Source organism: Carettochelys insculpta, chromosome 17 (assembly GCF_033958435.1).
Source record: "Carettochelys insculpta isolate YL-2023 chromosome 17, ASM3395843v1, whole genome shotgun sequence".
In the NCBI taxonomy this organism is placed as follows: Eukaryota; Metazoa; Chordata; order Testudines; family Carettochelyidae; genus Carettochelys; species Carettochelys insculpta.
In genome coordinates this window covers 3929247-3955039 of record NC_134153.1, presented here as the reverse complement: position 1 = coordinate 3955039, position 25793 = coordinate 3929247, and the positions used below count along the sequence as shown (strand labels likewise).

The 25793-nt window shown below is 50.4% G+C and overlaps 2 protein-coding genes across 2 annotated transcripts in view; both read right to left on the bottom strand.

Annotated features, from left to right (window-relative positions):
• The window catches only part of RAD21L1 (RAD21 cohesin complex component like 1), a 52665-nt gene extending 27089 nt beyond the window's left edge, over nucleotides 1–25576 (bottom strand). The window contains exons 1-2 of the mRNA XM_075011409.1: nucleotides 25217–25576; nucleotides 2419–2595 (exon numbers count right to left, since the gene is read on the bottom strand). Coding sequence (XP_074867510.1) covers nucleotides 2419–2562 — 144 coding nt within the window. The 5' untranslated portion in view covers nucleotides 2563–2595; nucleotides 25217–25576. The remainder of the gene's footprint in view (nucleotides 1–2418; nucleotides 2596–25216) is intronic.
• Nucleotides 14808–19754, bottom strand: LOC142022012 (U6 snRNA-associated Sm-like protein LSm8). The gene has a single exon (XM_075011412.1). It carries the CDS (start codon nucleotides 16396–16398, stop codon nucleotides 15997–15999), a length of 402 nt encoding a protein of 133 aa, XP_074867513.1. The 5' UTR covers nucleotides 16399–19754; the 3' UTR covers nucleotides 14808–15996.
• Nucleotides 25577–25793: the final 217 nt, after the last annotated feature.

The window sequence follows — 25793 nt, the reverse complement described above, 5'->3', positions numbered from 1 at the left end:
GAGATATTCAGGTTAGTACTGGGTAGAAAATCAAGAGCTATCATCACTTAAAAGAAAACACTCCTGGTAGACAGAGTATTGAGCTGGGACTAAGAAGACCTCTGTTTTGTTCCTGGCTCTACCACGGTTGCTACACATAGAGAGTGCAGGGCAGGGATAGCTGGGGTGCAGGAGCAGAGGGTGTAGACTGTAAACGGGAAGTGCTTGCACCACCATCAGAAACACATGCTGCTGGCTATGGCTGGCTGTGGGCGCCTGTTAATCAGCCGAGCAGCACCTAAATCTCTCGTGGGTGCCCCCCCAAGTGCACAGCTTATGTGGAACACTGCTCTCCCCATCCACCCTTTTGTCAGTACTATCTATTTGGATGGTAAGCTTTTCAAGACAAGGACTATCCCTTACTGTGCAGCTGTACGGTGCCTTGGACTGAATCTTAGTTGGGATTTCTAAGCAGAATTTTTCGACAAATACACCAAGAAACCACAGGTGCTGGAACAATATTTATAGTGGGGGCACTGACTGTGTATATGGAAACCACTTCAAGGCAGGAGATGCACTAGCATCCCCAGCACACCTAGTTCCAGCTCCCATACATGAAACCAATGAGATACCTGAGATTTTTACCCTCTGGACAGATGACAAACCCCCACATTGATTTCCACCATCATTTCAATAACTAACAAGTATATGTTAAACTCTCTCTGGAACAGTCTCACACTAGCCCCAACTGTCTCAATGCCATGATCAGCTTCAACAATGGAACCTGACAGACAACCATACACAAGAAATGCACTGATCATCATACCTACCTTCACAGACCCAGCAACCACTCCAAACATACCAAAATTTGTCATCTACAGCCAGGTACTCAGATACCACAGAATATGCTACAAAGAGGTGGTCCAGGCTATACACTTTAACACACTGAAAACTGCCTTCACCAAAGAAGATCATTTCACTACAGAAGCAGATCGCTGCATGGAATGGACCACCCCAATAGGCCCACTTCAATAATAAAGGTCCCTACAACTGCACACCCCTAGTTGTTACCTACCACCCTAATACAGGACCCATATTAGATACAATCCAATAACTATAACCCAGACTTGATGAGGACCCACTCTGAAAAAAAAATCCTTCCTAAATCACTTCTTGTGGCCTTCAAACAACAACACACCTCTCCAAGCACATCATCAGAAGCAAGTTCACCACTCACTGGTACAAAGCATTTCAAAGCGGCGCCAGACCAGACAAACAGATGCAAAACTTGCATACATATCTACTCTGCTACAATGACTACAACACACCTTTCAAGATCCTTGGGTCTCACACATGCCTATTACAAGACATGGTGTTCCTCTGTGCGCTAAGTGCTCCCTTAACAACCACATGGGTGAAGCAATAAAATAACTATGATCTCAAATGAACTGTTGTAGGAAAACAATAAAGGACAATACTACTACATCATCTGTGGGTGAACACTTTGCACTAAGCGATCACCACAGCTATGTCTAGATTACAGCAATTTATCAACAAAATTTTTTGTCAGAAGATATCTTCCGACAAAACTTCTACCAACAGATTGCGGCCAAACTGCCAAGCAGATTGCAAGAGTGATCTGCCCTGTTGACAAAGAACAGCTAGACTGCCCGGCCACTCTCCCACTAAAACAGCCAACTGGGAGCACAGCAGACAGGGCTGCCAGGTGTCCGGAAACCCAGTCTGTAGAAAGACGGATCCCCGGAAGGCCCAAACCAGCTTTCTGATGACAGATCTCTGTCAACAGAGGCATTATGCCTCGTGGAGAGTGTGATGAGACTGTCAAAAAAGTACTGCATTTTGTCAATTTACTGTTGACAGAACACCTTCTGAACATGGATGGTCCCCGGGTTTTGTCAAGAAAATGCCAGTTTTGTCTACAAAACCCTTTAGTATAGACATAGACCACATGTTTGACCCCAGTCCTCCTCCTCCTCAAAGGAAACCTGCACTGCACCTTCAAAACATGAGTCTGGGGGATTAAATGTTTAACTTTCATAGCCATTAAAAATAATGGGAACACAAAGACTCTATTTATTATTACAACAATCTGTGAGCAAGTAACAATCCCTGCCCCGACCAGCACCCTTTCCCCTCTTCCTTTGCCCTACTTCACCTTGAACAGTTCCTTGATGTAAGCTAACTACTTTTGCTAAACAATCCATAGGTATGGCACTTTGAGTATCCTTCCTGTCTGAAGAAGAGCTCTGTGTAGGGTGGGCTTGTCTCCCACAACAACTTCTGATTATAAAAGACATTACTTTATCTATCTTGTCTCCCTAACTTCAAACGAGAACCATTACAATATTTGCAGATAGTCTTTTACCATAAAGGATCCACCTCTCTACAACTGGTTTTAAATATTAGTCAGTTACATACCTTTGGTGAAATGATCTTTTCAATAGTAGTCTCCAAATTACACTCAAATATGTGTGTTTTTGTGAGCTTCTTCTCCCAGTGGGCAGCGAGCCATATTTTGGCCAATGGCCCACGTTTGTTCATAAACAAATGCATATAGAACATGTTGCTCGTACTCAGTAGCTGAATTCAAACGAACTGGGGAAAAACATAAGAATTAATCTTAAAAATGGGAATGCACAATGTCAGTGGAAGTTAAAGGAAAATGATGTCAATGTTCATGATAAAGGGATAAAATACTTTGGATTGAATTTTTAGGCAATCCAGGACTGCAAAATGTTTGTGCAGTTTATCCTATTGTGTGTTGAAATTGTATGACTTTGTATGAAAATGTGTCTGATTAGCTGTTTCTGTTCTTAATAGTGGTAACTACACAATTGCATGCGCATTGTGGGTCTCTAAACTCTCTAAAAATCTAGATCTTTCAGCAAATTATTAGACACAATTTGCTAGTTACAGCCTCATATACTTCTAATCTTGATAGAGACAGATGTCAGATTATCTGTACAAAGTGATAAACTGTAAATCATGCTGAACATTTATTAGTCTGTTAGTCAGGAATCAAAAAGCAGGTGTTGTGTTTATTTTTTAGCACAATGCTTATTTTTTAAAAGTGCTTGGCTAAGTAACAGAAAGCCTAACTTGGTTATTCTGACAGGGAATAACAGAAAACAGAGACACAAGAAGAGGGAAGGGAGCTAGAGACCAAAGCAAACAGGAGAACAGGGAAAATATTGCAGAATGTATTAGGCAAGGCAAAAGCAAAATGGGAATACATACCAGGAAAGAGAAACATAATCAGGTTCTACAGAAGTTTTATACCACCCTCTGACCACACTGCGATATTAGAATAGATTGGACTGCTTTAGTGTGGTAAATCTTATGTTCTGGCATGTTACAAAATAAATAAATGCAAATGTTAAAAGTGTTCTTTCAGTAAAAGGGCAAACAGAGAAAAATTAATAAAATGGAGAGGAAGATAGGCAAAAACAGAGGAAATGGAGAAAACGAAGGAGAAATAAAAGGAAATCAATGTTGAAAGGAAAAAAGCGGCATGAGGTAATATTCAGCTTTCCTCTTTTTGTAGTCTCAAAGGGTCAGCTGTGTTAGTTTGTGGCACCTTAGAGACTAACAAACTTATTGGGACATTAGCTTTATTGAGTAAAACCCGCTTCATTGAATGGAAATGGAGTAGAAAAACACGTCAGCTTATAAAGACAAGAAGGGGCTATTTCTCACTTCTCCGGATGAGGAGAGATGGGAATAATACTTTCCTTTGGAGGGAGATTTGAGCTCTACAAATAAGAAGTGCTATAGAAGATATGTGACCGTACAAGCTTAAGAAGCAGTCACTGGCTGTCTTCTGCTACACAGAGGCTGAAAACGCCCCCTGCCATACTTACTTTGACCCCCGCTGAAGAAAGGAACCACTGCCACTGTGGGACCAATGAGTCACACAGAGGGCATGCTAGGACATGGACTTGCCAATATACACTTTCCATAAAATGCTGCCCTGGTCTTCAGAAAAGGAAGGAGGACCAGAGGGAATACCATAGATCTGCTGAAACAGAGTGTAGTTACTTTCCAAATACCCTTCCTCTAGTTTCTTATTTCTTGTGAATAACTCTAACCCTACTGTTCCTCTTTCACCTCAGCCTCCTGCTTATATTTTGCACCTACTGAAAAATTTTGTCAGTTATTCATTCTGTGAAGTGGCTTTGCTATGTGGTGTGACAGAAACTGTAACATTTCCTTAAAGCCTTGAGGAAGATGGAAGGAACTGAAGAGAGCAGCAAGGGCGTCAAGGGTCTTTTCAACTTCTCAAGGATAAGTGCTGCAGTAAGCTTTCATAGCAGGCGAAGGCTCATCACAGGAGCCAAGTGTAAGTATTGGACAGTTACGACAGGTGGAGGCTTTATCTTTGCTAATGGGATAATTTTTAGTTAGGAAGCAGCTTTTCCTGAAAGAATGGATAGAACAGGAAGCAGTCTGGGCCTCGAGCATTTTCCTTTGTGTGGGGATAAGTCTGGAAATTAGGGAGGTTTCCCTACCATGGTGATTCAGTTTACAGGAAGATGAGCAGATTCAGTCAGGGGTACAGAATATTGTAAAAGCAGACTGGAACGGAACAGAGTTTGGAGTACCTACTTCTGGCCCTTTCCAATCACCACCAACTAGCCTTCCAGACTTCAGCGCACCCCCCTGTGGCACAAACCCCTGCCAGTGCACGCCAGAAGGTGCAAAGCACCTGAGATTTGGAACACCCATCTCCTTAGCACGCACACCACTATCGGAAGGACCACTGCAAAAGGGTCTACATTTGTTTATACAGGGAAGAGAATGTTTTCAAACCATATGTTGCCAACTTAAGATTAGTTTAGTTTGCAAGAATAGAGACTGTGTGCATGGGGGGGTGAAGAAATAACAAAGTGAAGGGTAAGTGAAGAGGGGGAATAAAGTTGGAGGGTGGAAAAATGTATAGGAGCAAAGGTTGGGGAGCAGCTGTGAATTAAGTGTGTGAAAGACGCAAATTGCAAGCCATGTATGTGCAGTGGAGAATGAGGTCAAAGAAGAGGTATATGGGGAAAAGAGCTGTATTATATGGCATGTAGAAGGAAGGGACAGGATGAGGGGGGATCAGGGATATGTAGGGAGAGGGCACAGGGAAAAAAGGAAGGTTCAGGAGATATATGGGACAGAAATGATGGATCATATGTAAATGACGGACGGTAGAGGGAACAAGAGGGATGCATGGGAAGAAGACAGAAGGGGCAGGGATATGCTGGGGCATTGGGGATACAGAGTGATGGGCAAGATGAGGCAGATATAAGAGGAGGGGTGTATGAAATAAGAGGTAAATGCAACATAGGGCATGGGGGGCATATGTGGAGTAGGGGCATAATAGAACTTAAGGTGTGGAGGTACATGGTGGGATATGTGTGGGCAGAGCAAGGTGGTATTAGGTATGGAAAATGCAGGTTGGGGGTATCTATGGAGTGCAGGTGTAAGAGGTGAGGGTGAAGTACGACATGGGGTTCACAGTGTAGGTTGTATGGAAACAGAGGGTATGGGGTGTATCTAGGGGATGCAAGCTGGGGCAGGGTCATTAAATCCCATTTAATTGGTTAACTCGTTAAATGCTAGGTTTAACCAATTAGATGTGTAAGGAGGAAACTGGGCTGGAGCAATCCCTCGTGCAGCATGCTTCCACACAGCTCTTCTTCAGTGCCACCACAGGTGGGGGTGTTCCAGCACGTGCCAAGCAGCTCTAGTCTGAAGTGACCTGGGCGTGCTCCAGTTGGGCAGGAGCCATCCTGGTCTGCGGCTCTCCAGCTGCCCTTCTCCGCAGGAGCATCCCAGCCCCTGGTGGCCCTGCTCATCCCTAGTGGTTGAGTACAGGGGATGGAAGATGTGGAGTGCATAGGGTAGGGAGCAGGGCAGGAGTAGATGAGATCCAGAGTGCAGACTGTATACAGGGTAGCTGGAGTGAGGGGGCCAGAAGGTGAGGGGTGCAGGGTGGGGGTACCCAGGGTGCAGGTGGGCTGGGTGGGAGGAGGGGAGGCAGGGGGTGCTGGGGGTACAGGGTGGGGGAGGCAGAAGGCAGGGGGTGCAGGGTGGGAGTACGTGGGGGCAGGTGGGGAAGGAGAGGCAAAGATGGGGTGCAGGGTGGGGACACACAGGGGGCAGGTGGGGGGGAAGGGAGACAAAGGTGGGGGCAGGGTGGGGGCACCAGGGGCAGGGGGGGAGGGGAGGCAGAAGGCAGGGGGCGCAGGGTGGGGGTAACCAGGGGGCAGGTGGGGGAGGGGAAGCAGAAAGCGGGGGGTGCAGGGTGGGGGTAACCAGGGGGCAGGTGGGGGAGGGGAAGCAGAAAGCGGGGGGTGCAGGGTGGGGGTGACCAGGGGGCAGGTGGGGGAGGGGAGGCAGAAAGCGGAGGGTGCAGGGTGGGGGTAACCAGGGTGCAGGTGGGGGAGGGGAGACAGAAAGCGGGGGGTGCAGGGTGGGGGTGACCAGGGAGCAGGTGGGGGAGGGGAGGCAGAAAGCAGGGGGTGCAGGGTGGGGGTGACCAGGGAGCAGGTGGGGGAGGGGAGGCAGAAAGCGGAGGGTGCAGGGTGGGGGTAACCAGGGGGCAGGTGGGGGAGGGGATGCAGAAGGCGGGGGGCACAGGGTGGGGGTAACCAGGGGGCAGGTGGGGGAAGGGATGCAGAAGGCGGGGGGGCGTGGAGGCTGGAGGGTGAGGGGCACAGGGGGTGCAAGGGCCGGGTGGGGGGACGCTCGGGCAACCCCAGGCCCGCCGCGATCCCGTACGCGCAGCGCAGCGCAGCCGCAGCCTCCCTCAGCCCGCACGTCCCTCCTCGACGCTCGCCACCGCCGCCCGCCCAACGCCAAACCTCCGGCCTGCGCATGCGCAGCGGGCGCAAACGGCCGTCGGCGCGTGCCCCTCAGCACGTGCTCGCGCTCTGCCGCCTGGGGTCGCGCACGCGCTCCGGCTCCGGCTCCGGGCTGTAGCTGCTGGGGCGGGAGCAGACGAGGGGCGCTGCGCCGGAGGGCAAACGTGACCCTGCTGCCGCTGCTGTGCGCGTCCCAGCACTGCCCTGGTCCCGCTGCTGTGTTCAGGCCTCGGCCTGCGCTGTGCAAAATGCACAACCCCAGCTCCAACCACTGCAGACCCTGTGTCTGGGTGTTGCAAATGATATGTGTGCAAGGGGGGGTCACTGCACAAGCCTACCTGCAGCGGGGCCTTTGTGTCTTACCCACCACGTGCATTCGAGTCTGTACATGACGTAACATGATCCCACCCACCCAGCCTTGCACAGCATGTGTCCGTGTGTATTATGTACGCTAATATCTGTGCTTCTCCCCCAGCCCCAAACTTGTCCCCGGATTCCCTAGTGCCTTGCTACCTTTTAAACTCCCATTGGAGCTTGACTTTGAAACGTTCACTGCCATAAAACCTGCCAGTGGCTCCAAGGGTAAACACAAATAAGCCACATCTTTTTCTGCCTTCTTTCCCCAAAAAACAAGCAGTCCTGTATCACCTTAAAGTATAATAAAAGTATTAGATAATGAGCTTTTGTGGGTAGAACCCTAATAAGTAATTTTGTTAGTTTTTAAGGTACTACAAATGCTTGGCTTCCCCATCCTGGGGGATGCTTTTACTACTTTTATTTGTTATTCTATTTATTAAAAGCTTTTAGTGGGCTAAGGCCCGAATCCTGCCATCACTGACCCGTGCTTATGTTTAGGCACAGGATGTTAGGAAATTGTTTTTGTGGCAGTATGTTTGCTTAGGCTGCCCTGAGTTTTGAAACTCTTCACAAGAAAAAACAAACATGCATTGACAACATTTAGAACAAACATCCACAATTCACTTATGATACTTTTATGCCAACTTCATCAAACCAAAAGCAGTGTTCACTTAGGGGGTGATGGGGTGAGACACTTAATCGTACTGGAAATTCACCCTGTCTGTCCATGAAATAATTTCTTTTTTTAATCTGCTAATGCAATTTACAATTAAGTTTTTTTCATTCCCTGCCCCCATTGAAGTCAATAGCACGTCTCTAGTTTAGTTTAATGGCAAGAGACAAACCGGTATGTTCACCAGTCTGAAATGCGCATACATAAGGATCAAGATAGCCTTCTGTCGGCTATATTCTTCATTCAGTGGGATAACTAAGTGCCTACGATAACATTCACAGGGCACAGTGAACTCAGATCAATGAATAAAAACATGTGCAATGAGGTATTAATTACACAGCACCTACTGTCATGGCCAGTGGTTCCCAGACGTTTCGAGATGATGACCCGTTTTGACAACTCAGTAACACTTTGTGACCCAAGGCAGTGCAAAACCAGAGGTGAGGGGATGTTCTCCCCTGGGGAAATTTTTTTTTTTAAATAAATCTTGATTCGCTTCCCACCCCACCCCCAGGCTTAAATCCCCCCCAGCCCCAAAGCACCCTCCCACCTACCTCATGAGCATTGCCGCTGCCCCACCGCTGCTCCTTCGCTGGGCGGCTGTGGCCTCATCCACACAGGTCGCCCCAGCACTCCTACTCCCGTCTCCCACCTGCAGCATGGGCAGTTCCCTGCTCTGCTGCACGGAAATGGACTCCATTTAATTGGTTTAATGGCTGTATCCCTCTTGCCGGCTGTTAAACCAATTAAATTGAGTTCCACTTCCGCAGGACAGGGACTGGGAGCTGGAGGAGTAAGCGGCGGCAGTGGTGGGAGCTGCAAATGGCTCCATAAAGAGCCACATGGGGCTTGGAGCCACCCAGCCAGTGACATTAGAAAATCTAATAGAGACCCAAGTTTGGGTCCTGACCCATCGGTTGGGCATCCCTGCTGTGAGCTGAGTGCTTTGGTGGCTACCCAGGAGAGATCCAGGTGCTGCCCAGCTGATTAGCAGAGTACCAACAGCATCCACAGGGGCACCATGTGTTTCCTTTGGTGGTGCACATCAGCCTAGCCTCTGGCAGCTAGCCTCTGGCAAAAGACCTCCCAGACACCCCCAGCTGTGCTATAAAGATGTTTGCAAGAGGGACCTCCGGGAGGTAGACATCGAGCCGGACAGCTGGGAGGAGCTGGCAGACAATTGCAGCAGATGGAGGTAGGAACTACACAAGGGCCTTCAGAAGGGTGAGATGAGGATCAGACAGCTAGCAGAGGAGAAGCGAGCCCACAGAAAGCACAGTAAGGATCTGCCAGACCCCCATTACACATACAACAAATGCAGCAAGGACTGTCACTCTCGTGTGGGCCTTCACAGTCACAGTCAACGCTGCAAATGATGATCCCAAATGGAACTACGAAGAGCGTGATCCATAGTCTTTGTAGACTGAAGAATGCTACTGCTACTGCTACTACTACTACGGCACATCAGCACAGGCCTTGGTGCATATAACAAAATTTATTCTGCCCATGAATGAAAAAAATTAGAAGGAACACTGCCCATGACATCTAGGTACACTACGGAAGGCCCAAATGCTGCTTTCTTTCATATGGATATAAATCTGTTGGCTGCAATGCAGTTACTCTGTGTTTACACAAGCACATAAGGGAGCAGAATCTGGCCCATAGAATAGACAGCTGATCTCATGCTAGTGTAAAGTAGGATTATTTTCCTTGAACTTTGTGGAGCTGTACTGGCGTAGGTGAATGCAGAACAAGGCTTACAGAAAACAACACTAGCTTCAGTGCTCCCTGGAAGCTGAGTGCTTGGGCGACTACCCAGGAGTGATCGGAACACCCCTCAGCTGATTAGCAGAGACTCCACAGCTGGCAGCATGGGCTTCTACTGGTGATGCACATCTGGACAGCCCTCTGTGCACATAAGAAAATTTATTCTGCACATGGATGGAAAACGTTAGTGGGAATGTTGACCAGCTTCCTTGAAATCACAGCTCTTTCCCTCCCGCTCCTTACCAAGCTAGGCCTTCAACAAATGTCAATAGCAAATAACCCAGAACAAAAATAAACCTAGAACAAAAGCAGTCAGCCCATCACTTTTCAAAACTCAGACTCTCCCTCGTGGAGAATAATTCCAAAGGGCCAAAGCATTTGGCAGCTGGGGAGTTGTCACTGCGCAGAGTTTACCAATCGAAGCTGGCAGTAAGAACAGCTGAACTTAACGGATTCCAGAGCAGGGCTTGGACAAGTCTCCCCATAATCCCAGGAAGGAAGGCAGCGAAGAGACTTGATCAGCTGTTTCATGAGTTCTGCATTCTGCATCAGCTGAAGGATCAGAGTTCCTTCCTGTAATCCTGCTTAGACAGTGAGGTGGAAATCTGGTCACAGCTGGATTTGCACATCCCTGGCTTAATATGCAACTGTGTTGGCGAGAAAAAACTGCCCATTTTAAATGAGACTAAATACAGTGTCAAGAACAACAAGAAGTCTTGTGGCACCTTATAGACTAACAGATATTTTGGAGCATCAGCTTTCGTGGGCAAAGCCCACGAAAACTGATGCTCCAAAATATCTTTTAGTCTATAAGGTGCCACAAGACTTCTTGTTCTCGAAGCTACAGACTAACACGGCTCCCTCTCTGATAAATAACAGTGTCGTTTTACAATCACCATTCCAAAATTGCATTTCGAAGAGTAACTCACGTGCCCTGGACACCAGGTGGCACTGCCCCTGTGAAGGATAAATCTGGTGGTCTGACAGCTGCAGGAACAGACACTTCTCCTTCAGCGAATGACACTTAAGCGCCGCTCATTCATTGTGAGACTGACCGACAGGTCACACCTGATGGTTTTGCCTGTACTTGAGAATCACCACATGGGTACACTCCAGTTCATACTCAGACGGGAGAAAGTTCTCACAGCTTCTCTGCAATTCTGGGCCTGCGAGTCCCCCCACACAGATAGAATTACCCAAAGCATTTGCACAGGTGGTAGCTCAATGTGCCACTCAATTATTCTGACGTCACCCAGGAGGAAACTTCCTTACCATTCCTCTTCCTTCGTTCACGAATGCAGCAGACGTGGGAACCTGAGTAGGATGGGCTCAAGGCTAAGGGCAAAAAGCCCAGCAAACTAGGGGGGTCTCAGTTTTCCTTTCTTATGCTAGGCAATTTGTAACTTTCCCGCTACTCTCTTCTAAGGTCACTATATGGAGGAGGTGCTTTGAGGATGCTATTGTCTTTCTAGGGATGTGCTGGCTCCTGTAGCCGTCTATAGGAAGCTCTTCTGGTTCCTTAGTCTCCGTGCCCTAAAGAGTTTCCTTTGAGTCAGCACTGCAGCTGCAAAGACTCACCAGGTCCCTGCAAACCCGCCGCAAATTCTGCAGCAATTTGTATGTGCCTTCATAGTTCAGCGCCCCACCCCCATTGATCATGTCTGGCTGCAGTCACGCCAGTGCATGGTTTCACATCTCTGTCTCGCCACCAGCATGCTCCTGGAAGCTTTCCATCAGCTCCAGCAGGAACCTGCCAGCACAGCAGATCCAAAACGTAAACAAGGCCATGTTTTCCCCAAAGCTTGCAGGGCTGTCTGAGCGGAGCTGAGAACCCCCCAGCCCGTCACTATGTGTAGGAGCTTCAGGGTGATGATTTCCACCTCCACATCCCTTTCACTGAAATCAGCTCCCATCCGTTCCCTCCCGCACAGTGCCAGAGGGCTGCTGCTGGCCAAATTCTGATGTGAACCCTGCCAGAAATCTGGGGAGGGCGTCACTCGAGCCTGCAAACCCCGCACGCGGTGCTGGGTACCAAGAGAAGTGGGTCCTTCTGAGGGGCCCAGCCAGGCAGGGAGGGTGAAGGGCACTGGGCAGTCAGTCATCCCCAGCCCCGCATGAGAAAAGTGGATAAGAGTTTGGGCATCACCTCTCCCCATGCAAACCTTAAAGATAACTAAAAAGAGTCCAGCTGCGCAGGGTTTTTCTAAACAGGAGCTCAGTCAACTTGATGGTCATTTGTACCAAGTAGTTCTGATCATCTGCCATCGAACTCGCTGGAATGTGCGTAATTTGACAAGGGCTACGTCTACACGTGCAGCCAACATCGAAATAGCTTATTTCGATGTTGCGACATCGAAATAGTCTATTTCGATGAATAACGTCTACACGTCCTCCAGGGCCGGCAACGTCGATGTTCAACTTTGACGTTGCTCAGCCCAACATCGAAATAGGCGCAGCGAGGGAACGTCTACACGTCAAAGTAGCACACATCGAAATAGGGATGCCAGGCACAGCTGCAGACAGGGTCACAGGGCGGACTCAACAGCAAGCCGCTCCCTTAAAGGGCCCCTCCCAGACACAGTTGCACTAAACAACACAAGATACACAGAGCTGACAACTGGTTGCAGACCCTGTGCCTGCAGCATAGATCCCCAGCTGCAGCAGAAGCAGCCAGAAGCCCTGGGCTAAGGGCTGCTGCCCACGGTGACCATAGAGCCCCGCAGGGGCTGGAGAGAGAGCATCTCTCAACCCCCCAGCTGATGGCCGCCATGGAGGACCCGGCAATTTCGACGTTGCGGGACACGGATCGTCTACACGGTCCCTACTTCGACGTTGAACGTCGAAGTAGGGCGCTATTCCTATCTCCTCATGAGGTTAGCGACTTCGACGTCTCGCCGCCTAACGTCGAAGTTAACTTCGAAATAGCACCCGATGCGTGTAGACGCGACGGGCGCTATTTCGAAGTTGGTGCCGCTACTTCGAAGTAGCGTGCACGTGTAGACGCAGCTAAGGTGTCCTGTATTTAGCATAGGAAACTGGTCACTGAGGCTTTTCCTTGAACAGGCTCTTGCAAGATACATTAGCTCCTTATCTCTTCCGCCCTGTATCGTGCCCTGACTTGCTGAATCCAGCAAGGTCGCGACATTCGCGAGTTTAACATTTGCGAATTCAGTTATTCGCGGATATCAGACTCCCCTGTGTGGTACCGGCAGAGGAAGGTGTCTCACCCGGCTCTTCCATCATGGGTCCACCAAAGCCTCTTGCTGGCGATCACTGCAGGTGGGGGTCCCACTCCAGCAGCCACAGTAGCTTCAGCAGCACCAACACACCCCACGCCATAGTAGTGACTGCTGGCCCCAGCCCGGCCTATATAGAGCAGGGCACCCGACCCTTTCTCCAGCCAGAGGCACAGCACGGCCACCCACTGACTCCCCACAGCCCTGCTGCCAGGCTCCTCCTCCCCCCACTGCTGCCCAGAGCTGCCTGGGATCCCGCCGAGTTCCGTTCCCTCAGCCGGGGTAAAATGGGATAAAATGATATTTGCGAAATTCAGCATTCATGAGGGTTCTCAAAACCGAACCCTCGCAAATGTTGTGACCCTACTGTATTATCCCATTCTCAAAGTGAGCCCTGCACAAGTTCAAAGTCTCCTCTCTCAACAACAGAAGCTGATCCAGTAAAAGATATTACCTTTTCCTCTCTCTCTTGTATGTTGCTGATAGAATTTAGTTTCTGCAAACATTTCATGTTATTTTTCCCTATTTCTTTTCAGTCTAAGTACTTGGAATGGGTTGATTTAAATGCAGTGAGCCTGGAGAGAAGAGAACCCAGTGCAGCTCTTGGAATTTCCCATGAAATTAAAGAGAAGACAATTTTGTAGAAGGAAAATGTGCTGGAAGAATTGATGAACTGAATTCGATATATGTTGGTGCAGAGACTCAGCAAATATATACCTGGCAGGAACAGGGGATCATGTCCGTGCTAGAGGAAATGATAAATCATAGAATCATAGAATACCAGGACTGGAAGGGACCTTGAGAGGTCATTGAGTCCAGCCCCCTGCCCTCATGGCAGGACCAAGTACTATCTAGACCATCCCTGACAGACATTTATCTAATCTGTTCTTAAATATCTCCAGAGATGGAGATTCCACAACCTCCCCAGGCAATTTATTGCAGTGCTTGACCACCCTGACAGTTAGGAACTTTTTCCTAATGTCCAACATCAACCTCCCGTGCTGCAGTTTAAGCCCATTGCCTCTTGTTCTATCTTCAGAGGCCAAGAAGAAAAAGTTTTCTCCTTCCTCCTTATGACACCCTGTTAGATACTTGAAAACTGCTATCACGTCTCCCCCTCAATCTTCTTTTTTCTAAACTAAACAAGCCCAATTCTTTCAGCCTTTCTTCAGAGGTCATGTTCTCTAGACCTTTGATTATTCTTGCTGCTCTTTTCTGGACCCTTTCCAATTTCTCCACATCTTTCTTGAAATGCAGTGCCCAGCACTGGACACAATACTCCAGCTGAGGCCTAACCAGCACAGAGTAGAGCAGAAGAATGACTTCTCATGTCTTGTTCACAATGCTCCTGTCAATGCATCCCAGAATCATGTTTGCTTTTTTTGCAACAGCCTCACACTGTTGACTCATATGTAACTTGTAGTCCACTATAACCCCTAGATCCCTTTCTGCTATATTCCTTCCTAGACAGTCGCTTCCCATTCTGCATGTGTGAAACTGATTGTTCCTTCCTAAGTGGAGCACTTTGCATTTGTCTTTATTAAACTTCATTCTGTTTACCTCAGACCATTTCTTCAATTTGTCCAGATCCTTTTGAATTTTCACTCTATCCTCCAAAGCAGTTGCAACCCCTCCTAGCTTGGTATCATCTGCAAACTTAATCAGCACACTTTCTATGCCAATATCTAAATTGCTGATGAAATATTGAACAGAACTAGTCCCAAAACAGACCCCTGCAGAACCCTACTTGTTATACCTTTCCAGCAGGATTGAGCAATGAAAGTTTTGGTGTGAAATTTCAGAAACTCTATGGCCATACTTGAAATTGCAGAGCACAAAAGTTAGACCCCTTTTCTGTTTGTGGTGGAGGATCCTTTGTTTCGGAATGCAATCGTGGTGGTAGACAGGGCAGCAGGTGTGTGACTGGCTAGAGATTTCACTGACAACATGCTGAATGCTACACAGCTCTCCCCAGCACCCCACAAACACTTTCGGGGGTAGCTAATCAACCCCCTTGGTAAATATTCCAGCAGAAAGAAGCCTGTGAATAGAGCTTTCATAGTCTGGTCGCATTCACTTTGCATTACGTCAAAGCCAAACACAGATAACAGCTGCCCAGGCTTCAAGGCCTGAGCCTGACGCATCACCTCTCAGTCCCAGGGATGGTCCTTCCCCCTGTTGCTTTGCCCATGTCCTCCACGGCCGGGTGCTAGCTGAAGGTAATTAGGCTTCAATTATTGTCAGTGACATATTGACACATTTCCTTTGCGATGCCCTGGCAGATCTAGTGGGTTCTGCCCCTCCTCCAAGCAGCTTTTTGGGTTAGAAATTCCCCTTTGCCTTCTGGTTTGCATGTCTGCTGGTGCTAAGCCCCTCTAGGCGCAGGGCATAATCTTACAGTACCTGCTGTGGGGCAGATCAGGCCTTGCACTATGGGGATTGACTGGTTCCTGCCACGGGGGTCTTGTCCTTCCTTACCCATGGTTTCACTGGCAGAGGGGCAAGCTGCTCATTATACCCAGTTTGGCCTGCCAGCTCTCACCTGCACTCAGTCAGCTCTTCCCTGGCTAGCGGGTGTCAGTGAAGTTGGGAGGAACCTCTCCTGACAGCTACCAGGAATCCACAGACTGAGGATGAAAAATGGAACTGGGTAGCTCTGGCCACAGCCACAGAGGCACAGTCTCTGCAGGCGTAGAATCCTAGACTCCAAGGGCTGGAAGGGACCTCAGGAGGTCATCTAGTCCAGCCCCCTGCTTCACGTAGGATCAACCCCCACTAAGTCATCCCAGCCAGGACCTTGTCCAGCCGGGACCTAAAAACCTCGAGGGATGGAGATTCCACCACCTCTCTAGGCAACACATTCCAGTGCTTCACCACCCTCCTGGAGAAATAGTTTTTCCTCATATCTAACCTATACCACCTCTTCAACTTCGGACCATTGCTCCTTGTTCTGCCATCTGACATCACTAAAATTTATATATCGAACTATAACACATTCATACAATCAAGTGTTTCCCAAACAAGTTCTAACAATTCGTGAAAATTCTTCATGCTGTTTTTAAATAATTCTATACAGCCAAGTTTACAAAGTCCTTGTGCATTCTTGTTTTTCTCCTTTTCAGTGTGCTACTGAATTCAAAGGTGCTGCTCGAATATTTCCTAAGTCACGTGCTGAATCTGTCCCTTCATCAGTTTCACCAATAACTGCTACATTATCTCCTGTAACAATGTACAATCCCAATATGACTTGTTCAACTCCTTGTGAAGAACTGAACACTCGTTCCTGGCTTTCATACAAAATCAAGTTGCTGGTCTGATCCAAACCTTTGAGGGTTCCCACAATCATTCTTCCATCAGAGGTAATTACTCCAACAGTACGGTTGATGTAGTTCTCCAGCGTGGAGGTCATGGCAGCAACGGATCCGTTCCCTGCGTTCACCAAACACTGTTCCTGTAACTGCTTCCCACGGTGGCCTCTGTCAGCCCCTGGCTCTTTCACCTCCTCTCTGCTGATGGCCATAGAGACATTCAACGTGCAGCGTGAGCAGCAGCCTGCTCTGCTCTGCCATGTTGTCCTGGCCCACGGGGCCCCACTTCTTCACTGGGCTATTGCACAAGGGGAGCTGTGGGATTGTGTAGCACAGGCTAAACCTGCCTAACAAAGCTTATTGCACTTGAACAGACTTTGCTGGCTAAGGAGCATTGGCCTCCTCCTTCAAAGAAATCTGCTCAAGGTGTCCCATGTGGGCCTAATGGGCACTGGGGCTTTCAGTTCTGAGTACATGTATCACACTGGCTGGACCATTCCGAGAGAGGTTGGGGGGCAGGGCTTGAGGCAGCCCTCTCCCCAGTACCCCAGTCTCTGCTGCCCCCCACCCTGATCAGGGCTTACCTGAGGCAGGGGCTGGCGGACAGTGGCTACAGCAGGAGGTTGTCTTCCCTGGCCCCATGCTCCAGCACTCAACATGGAGTGTGAGCAGCAGCCTGCTTTGCTCTGCCATGTTCTCCTGGCTCAACGAGCCCCACTTCTCTGCGGTGATGGGGGGGCAGAGGTTGCTTCCTGTGGTGGAGAAGCTGGGCTTGGTGAGCTGGGACCTGGTGGAGCAGGCTGCCACTTGTGCTTCATGGTGAGTGTGTGAGGGGGAGATGAGTTGGCTGCCATCCACCACCTGCTGCCCCAGGAAATCCTCCCCGCTCCCATCCATAGGATGGTTGGGGTGATCACCATAGGGCCCCCAAAAGCACAGGGTCTGGAGTGGCTGGCCCATGTTGTCCTAGGGACTGGACAGCTCTGCAGCTGGGAAGTCACTATCTTGAAAGTCTGTGACGGGGGAAGGCTGGGGAAAGGAGAGATTTCCAGACAGTTAATTAATGGAGATACACATCTCCTAGGACTGGAAGGGACCTCTGGAGGACAGCTAGCCCCATCCCCTAAGCAGGGCCAAGCACCACCCCTGACTTCTATTTGCCCCAATCCCTAAACAGCCTCCTCAAGGATTGAGCTCACAACCCTGGGTTTGGCAGGCCAAAGCTCAAACCACTGAGCTACCCCTCCCCTCCCCAGGGCAGCTTCATGTTTACAGTGAGCACCTCACTCATACCAGCTTCATGCTGAGTAATTCTGGGGATCCTAGTTTCAAACACAGATCCTCAGAATGTCTATGTAGGAGCCTTGCCTGTAGCACCACACCATACCCAGACAAGACTCAAACCTGCAACCTCTGGTGGTTTGTGCATGTGCGTCTACACCTTGACCTAAAGGCCAGCTGGAGGCTCTATGGAAGAGCTGTTCCATTTGTTTGCTTTTTGCTTTTTAAAAGCACAGTTCTGATTAAGTGTTAAAAGAAATTGGGTTACTTGAATGTACGGTGCAATAGCTGTGAATGCTTCCTGCCTAGGTCATGGACTGAGCTGGGATCTGCACTTCTTGTATCGGATGAAAAACAGCAAGAAGCCCTGTGGCACCTTATAGACTAACAGATATTTTGGAGCACAAGCTTTCGTGGGCAAAGACCCGCTTCGTCAGATGTATCAGCTGGAACTCCTTGCTGTCCAGGATCAGGAACATGTCAGGCCCACCAACCACCATCCCAGTTGTGGTGATACTGGAGTGAGGGCAGCGATCCCTGAAAGATCTTCTGCGAATACACTCTGCACGCACATCTTCGGATTTAGCAGCTAGTTATTTCTATTTCTAACACTGTATCGTCTTGGAGCGGTGAGTGCATTTGCATGAATCAAAAGCATAACTCAAGAGCACGGTCGCATCCGACTGCCAACCCCTTCCCATTTCTGGCAGCCTTCCTTTCCCTAACGACCACGGCAACAGAAGTAGCAGCTGTCATGGAAACACTAACCCATGGATGTCAGAGGGCCAGATTCTGATGCTTTTGTCAATGAACTGCGTTAGCTTGCTACCGGGGAGCCCAGCTGTAGAGCAGGATCCAGTTGGGCTAAGCGCGGTACAGCCACAAAACAAACAGAAGGTCCCCGCCCCACGAGCTGAGAGTCAAAGTATAAAACAAGAGACAGTGGATGGATACAGACCAGCAGGAAAGTGAAGGAAACAAGGGGGGCATATCGGTGAGTACAGCAGGCAGAGATCCCAGCCCACTAGTAGCTCAGCTGATGTCCCCTTTGCTATAGTAGTGTAGCCATGGCACAGGATGCAGGTTGGACTAGCCAGCCCAGCTAGAAGCCTGTGTGACCCCTGGGGTACATGCATAAATAGCCCAATCAGCTGGCCATGTTGCCGCAGCCATGCTGCTATTGTTAGCTTGCTAGTTCAAACAGAGCTAATGCATGTCTGTCTACCGGTCCCGGAGGCACTCTGCCAGCCTGTGCAGACATTTCCCCAACTCTGGTTTGGGGGACCTTATTCTGTGATGCATCCCATTGACTAACAGGAGCACGGTGCTTCTGAGTGTCAGAGCCAGACTGTCAGGTACCAAACCAAATCACTTCACCGGCTTTCTTTAGTTTGGGACCTGTTGTGATGACTTGATGTGATGCAGAGGGGCATGTGAGGAGTTTATTCCCCTCGTTTGGTTGCAGGTGTTTCCTACTGTCCTGCAGTAACCTGAGGTGAGCGCCTCAGGTTCCCCAAGCATCAGTGCATAGTGGTGATGGGAGTTTTGGTGTGGTGACTTCTCACATGCAGACAATGGCCCTGCTCTTTGTAACCTAGGCAACCAGGTGATGCCTTTCTTCCTCAGGAAACAGGCCAACGGTGGGAGGAGGGGCCTGGCTGGTTTGAAATTGGGCTGATGAGTTGGGAAGTCTCATCTGGTTGGAGACGGAGGGGCCAGAGCTCCAGCTCGGGGACCCCCTCTGGGCCCCTCTCCCCAGGATGGATTGTACTGATGGTTTCTGTGCTGACAAGTCTGTTCTATGCTGTGTCCCTGTCGCCTGATAACTTCCTGTTCTCCCTGCTGGCTGAGAGTCACATCTGACTATGGTTGGGGGACAGGGCCTGGGAACCCCATACTCCATGATACTTGCCCCCCCGCACAGGGCAGGATGTTGGGAGGTGGAAAGGAAGGTTCATGGAACAAGCCCACCTGTGCCAATCTGTTATTGTGCACATAGAGAGGTCTCTTAGAAGGAGTGCTTGATTGGCAAACATTCCCTGGTGTCCACTGAAGGAGGCTGGTTGGCCGGGACCAGGGTGACCAACTAGGCTGAAGACACCAAGACCGACGTGGCAGTGGCTCCAACTGATGGTGAGTATTTCAGACAGTTCAGCTGACAGAGAGAATCTCTGTGGCAGTGACCAGCTCAGTCCTGATTTGTGCACCAGGATGACCACTAACGCAAAGGAGAGAGATGGCTTGTGGGTTCCAGGTACATTAAACATTGAGAGGGCCATCAATTCTGGACTCCAGATGGCTGGGGCTGCCTTATGGGATGGAGTTCCTCCTGCTTGTCTCTCCTTTCGGGGAGGGCCCTGAGCCTCCTGTCAGAACCGGAGCTCCCATGTCTTCTGAGCTGGACCGAGCTCTGGCGTGGACGGACTCCTTGCTCGGCTCGGAGCTCTCCCAGTAAGCGCATTCCGCCTTCAGCTCCTGCAAGCTGGTGTGTAGCTGTAACAGCTTCTCCATCAGCTGCTGGTCCTGGAGCTGCATCTCTGTCTGGAGCAGAGCGTACAAAATACATACATCAATAATGCAGAGTCTTTGCTGCTCATAGAAACATAGAACACTAGAACTGGAAGGGATCACGAGAGGTCATTGAATCCAGTGTCCTGACCTCACAGCCGGACCAAGCACCAGCTCTAGACCATCCCTGATAGAAGTCTCGCTCTATCAGTATGACCATCAGTCTTTGGTTTCTGAGACGCTCATTCCATCCAGTCAGAGAAGGGGGACACAAACCGGCCACTGCCCTGAACTGTGTGAGCTGAACCAGTCCTGGACACCCTCAGCCCTCCTTCTCCTAGCCACAGTCTTCCCGCACTTACCAGTAGTTCTGAGGCCAGCGGGGAGGCTTTCTGACGGCGCGTGGACGTGAGGAAGCAGGCTGAAGGCCGAGGGAATGGAATGGGCTGAATCTTCCTCAGCTTTCTCATGCAAGTGCATAAAACACAAATGTTGACATATTGGGCCAATTCAACGGCCCCTCTAACCCAGGATCCTGTTGTGACAGGTTCAGTCACAAAGAGCCCTTGGGACTTCACTTGATGTGCCCCAGTGGGGAGCAGTACTCCGCGAGGGGGTGGCACAACTTGAGAGGTCCTGCTGCAGTGCAGATGAGGAGAGGTGGAGAAGGAGAAAATAAGAGCAGGAACTGCCCTGCGCCCCTCCAACAGCTGCCAACACCTGCCCCTTCCAGGATAAGACCTGCGGCTCCAGAATTGGGCTGGTCAGCCATCAACGGACCCACAAAGAGGAGGGTGACATGAAGATGTCCTACTTGTTACCGAGTGACCACCAAGAAGATACCACTCAGCCTGTCTGCCTGCCCTCTGACATGCCCCATGTATCTTTCCTGTATTTGAAGATAGAAATATGAAGCATAAACCTGTTTACTGATCTAGATGTATGAAGAGCCATTAGTGGTACTTAAGGAACTTAATGGCCAGGTATTTGGGACAATGAGCTGTGAATAGTCTTGCTGAGTTCCCTGTCAACTGAGGGGTGGAGCTGGAACAGGGTACAGCTTTATGCCTGCAATTTGCTGGGGGATCAGAATGTGGCAGAATGAAAGGAATTCGGCCACTCCAGATGTCACTGAAACAATAATCAGTGACTGAATCAGCATCTGATGAAGCGAGTCTGTGCTCACGAAAGCTCATGCTCAAAACTTTTCCGTTAGTCTATAAGGTGCCACAGGACCCTTCGTTGCTGAAACAATAAAGAGAACCTGAGCCTAATCCAAAGTCCACTAAGCTGGGGGAGTCTTTTCAGTGATTTCAATGGACTTTGGGTCAGGCCCTAGCTGAACGGAGCTGCAAAGGGACAGAGATGGCTTATTCTAGGCAGCTTTTTGCACTGTGCTCCTCTGAACAGGGAAGGGGGGAAGGATAAAACTGAATCCAGGAGAGGGATGCAATCAGCGGGGGGGAAGACCCTCCCCCAGCACAGAAGCTGTGGGTAGGATCAGGGTTTAGCTAGGCGAAAAATAATTTTTGCAGAAGGACCGCTCCACAAAATTTGACGCTGGCCATGGGCCGGCTCTGGGCCCCCCAAAGGGGTGGGGCTGCTGACTACAGAGTGCGTGAGTGTGAAAGAGAAACACTTTGTGTGTGAGACAGACTTTGTGACACAATGAGTGTGTGCTGCAGTGTACGTGGCAGTGACTGTGTGTGTGGGGCACAGACTAGGTATGTGTGATGGGGACACAGAGTGTGTGTGCTGGCTGCTGCTGGGTCAGCTCCTGAGAGAAGCCTCGCTTTGTCTCCCCTGTCCCCCGTGCTGCAGTCCTGAGTGAGTCACTGACCGTCCATGCTTCAGCCTGCAGCAGCTTGGCTGCAGACAGAACCAGGTCTGGGAAGGGCGGCTGAGCACATGCTCTTGGCTGTAAGTACGCAGGCTCTGCTCATCAGCTGGGCTGGCTGCAGAGAAAAGCTTGGCGAGGCGGATCCCCTGGTCTAGCTGAATGCAATGAGTGGCAGGCTTAAAAACAGAGCAAGCCTCGAACCCCTGCCCTGTAATTGTTATAGAGCTGACGCCACTGCCCATGCTCAGACTGGGTTTGTGTGTAAAACTCAGGCTGTTACGGAGGCTTTGCTGCCACCCGTCACTGTTATCTCTGCTACACCACATGAAAGCTGCCTCAAGCTGGGATATCCTTGCGGGCTCTGCAGTTCCAAAGGACTAACATCATCTTGGGAGTGTTTCTGGAGTGGGGGGAAAGGGCCCAGGGTAGAGTATCATGGAAATGTAGGGTGCAAGTGTAGGAAGCATTCGGCTGGCAATGCACCTCTCCCTGCATGTGAAGGGTGATGCAGCCTTTACCCTGGCGATGGGCAACGGCCAAGTAAAGTCCTATATTCTAGGGCACAGAGTTCATGTTATAACTCTATTAGGAAGCACCTGGAGACTGCAGCTGAAAGCAGAGTCCCAGTGAGCTAGGGGCTGTACAAACGTGTAACAAGAGACAATCCCCGCCCCCACAGTCCTGCCGGGCCACACAAATAAGGCAGACAAAGTAAAGCTTGAAACACGCCCTCTCTTCCAAGCAGGGAAACCATGGCGTGGGGTCTTGCCCTGGATCCCAGGGTGAGTTTGCTGCCGAGCTAGAAACTGAACCCAGGTCCTCAGCACCTTACGTTTAGTTCCAATCTAGCTGAGAGTCCGAATTCTGTAACTCCAGTCCCAGTTCCCTGATTGCTGCGGATGAGTGATTCTGAGGCTGTGTAAGTGTTGAACTGTGAATAGGGGTGTGAGTGTGTGGACAGATTAGTCTGAAAGGGTGTGTGTGTGTGTGTGTACGTGTGTGCGTGCGCACATATGCCTGTTGCTGTTTGTATGTAGATTCGAAGCACTTGTCCAGCAAGGCAGCCGGGGTGTCAGAAAATGCCCCAGCAGATGCAGTCCTTTGCTTCCATAGAAAGCTACCCTGGAGCGCTTTGCTGGCTCCAGAAGTGCTCAGATGTTTCTCTTATAATCAAGCCCTGACCTTTGAGTCACCTTGAGCTGCAGTCAGCTGCTGCTGCGGGAAGCGATGAATACTAAAGAGGTGGGAATGAAGTCACCTCCCAGCAGGACTGAAGGTAGAATGCCAACTCTGGCCTGGGACACCAGGGAGTCTGGCATTCTCTTCCCCCCCCACGCACACTCCCTGCCTGCCAGCGAGTCACAACGCCTGGCAGGAGTTCGGCTTCCTGCCTCACTTATGTGTCTCTTCCCCCTTCTCCATATCTTCACTGCCAAGCACCTTCCTGACTCTTCTGCCACTCATGGACCAGGTCCCACCTCCTTTTCATCTCCTTCACTGCAAACCGGACTCTCCTGCCCTTCTGAACGGTGCTACCACTTCTCAATCGGCTGTACCCTTCCTGGGCCCCTCTTCCAACTCCTCTTCTCAGCACCCTCACCCCTGCACCTCGCTGTCCACCAGTGTCTCTCTCTCTCCCTCATCCTATTCCCAATTATTCTCCCAGTCCCCCCAGCCCCATCTCTCTCCCACACCAGAAGCTCACACCAAGTTTTCTCCATTTAACCCATGTCTCTTCCATTAGCATTCATGTCTTTTCCACGCAGCTGTCTCCTGTTGCTCCTTGCTCCAGAGTCGCAAGCTTCACCCTGGGCTTTCTCCTGTCTTTCCAGGCATCTCACTCTCATTGCCATGGTACTGAGGGCTCTAGTCCAGGGTTTTCCTTGCCAATCAGTTGCGGCTGTGGTCAGCCTGCTCTAGTAGCAGGACTGTCCGGGGGAAGGATCTTCCACCAACCTCAGCTTACATAGTTTTGGGGGAAGAGGAACATCCCAGTTCACTTTAACCACTGCCAGTGTTCTCTGTAAGCTGAGTGCTTGGGTGGCCACCCAGGAGAGATTCAGGTGCTGCCCAGCCAGCAGCACGTGTTTCTATTGGGAGTGCACATCCACACATGCCTTGGTGCACATAACAAAATTTATTCCACCCAGACATAAAAAATGAAAGGGAACCTGACCACTGCCCACCCCAGCAGGGAGCTCTGTAGTTTTAAGGTGCCCGAAACATCAAAAGTGGTGACGTAAGAAGGGCTTTTTTAGGATCACAGGAGCTTGGATCCATCTCCCCCTCTGGTATGCTACTGCCAGACTAGCCCCGGGCGTAACACTTGAAAGAATTCCCAATGCTGGGAGTGTCAGGGGCCAGGATAGAAAATGGATCACATGGCAAGTTCACCAGCACCTTTTCCACCTCACCGGCTGCTCTAAACCTTTAGCGTCCTCCCCCTCCTGACCTGCAGAGCATGGCTAGCCTGTGCCAAGCTACGTGGGGCATTCAGGGCACCGCCTGCACATGCAGTCTGGCTAGAGCAGAGGAGATGCTCGGGACACAACGAGAGTGGAGACAGTCCTTCCAGGGACAGGAAGAACCCTGGGAGTTGGGGGGGCGCGGTCAAGGGGTACACGCAGCCCAGCAGCAGAGCGAGGCTACAGAGGTGGTTTAAGCCCTGCAGGGGAGCGGGCACAGAGGGTAAGCAGACTTCCACGGTGTCTAACAAGGAAAAGTCAGCAGGGAAGGCAGCCCCTGGGCGCACGACAGGAATTAGTCATTCTGGGAGGAAACACCTCCTGGTTCTGACCTACCGACTCCCTGGTGGTCTTGGATAAGTCCAGCAGGGCCTCAGCCTTCGCCAGTTGAGATCAGCAGTTCTGCCAGGGAGCCGGGTGAGCACGACCTCTGGGTCAGTTTCAGCCTCAGGCCTGTGCAATGAAACCTGCCGTGCCATGCAGGAGGGTTGGATGCCGTGGGCGTGTGGAGTGCATGGCCCAGGAGAGTGCCCAGAAGTGTGAACTGGGCTTAGCAAGGGAGAGGCAGATTTCTGCTGCAACCCTTTGCTTCCCTGGCTTCGTCCATGTGCCTCTGCACCTGTGTGGCTGCAGCAGGGCTGGTTTGCAAACGTGCACTGTGTGCGGGGGTGTTAGGTGTCGAAGGATGCTCAAGCCTGCATGTTATTTCCAAGGGCTGCGTGCACCTGACCCAGAACAGCCTCTCTTGGCGGGGAGTGAGCTGGACTGTGTGTTTACATCGGGGTTTCTCTACGCCTGTGCTTTGCGTGTTTCGGTGTGTGTGTTTGCACGCCCCCCGTGCTTGCAGCCTCGGCGGTACGTGTGCTCGCACGCTCGTGCCTCCCTCTGATTGCACCGAGGGCCCCAGGCAGGGTTGTAAAATAGAAGATCTCTTACCAGTTCTCTTCTCAGCCAGGCCAGCGCCTGCTCAAGATGCAGTTTCTGCTCCTCGTCTGGCTGCATTGCAGCTGCAAAAAGCCACCGGCAAGCTGCAGTCCGTCTGGCTGGCCGCACTCAGGGATGCCTCCTACGGCCTCCGGGACATCTCTCTGCTCCCGCCTCGTCCTTGAGCAGACGAGTCTGCTGCACCAGCTCTGCAGCCTCCACCACGCAGCAGCGCCAAGCAAGGAGCAGAACAGCAGCAGCTAGTGACTCAACTTTGAACGCGCATTTTTCCAACTGTGAGGCTCCAAGCCAAGCAAGGGGGCTGCAGTGAGTCACGTGATATAGCACCTGACCTCCAGGGCTTTGACAGAGCGTGTAGGAGAAAACAATCAGCCCTGGGGTGCTAATTGCAAGGTTGTGAGCTCAGCCCTTGAGGGGGCCTTTTAGGGATCTGGGGCAAATAAATCTAAACTAGTGTTTCTCATCCAGGGGTCTGGCTACACTGAGGTCTTCCAGGGGTTACATCAGTGCATCTAGATAGTTGCCTACTTTTGCAACAGGCTACAAAAAAACCTCTAGTAAAGTCAGT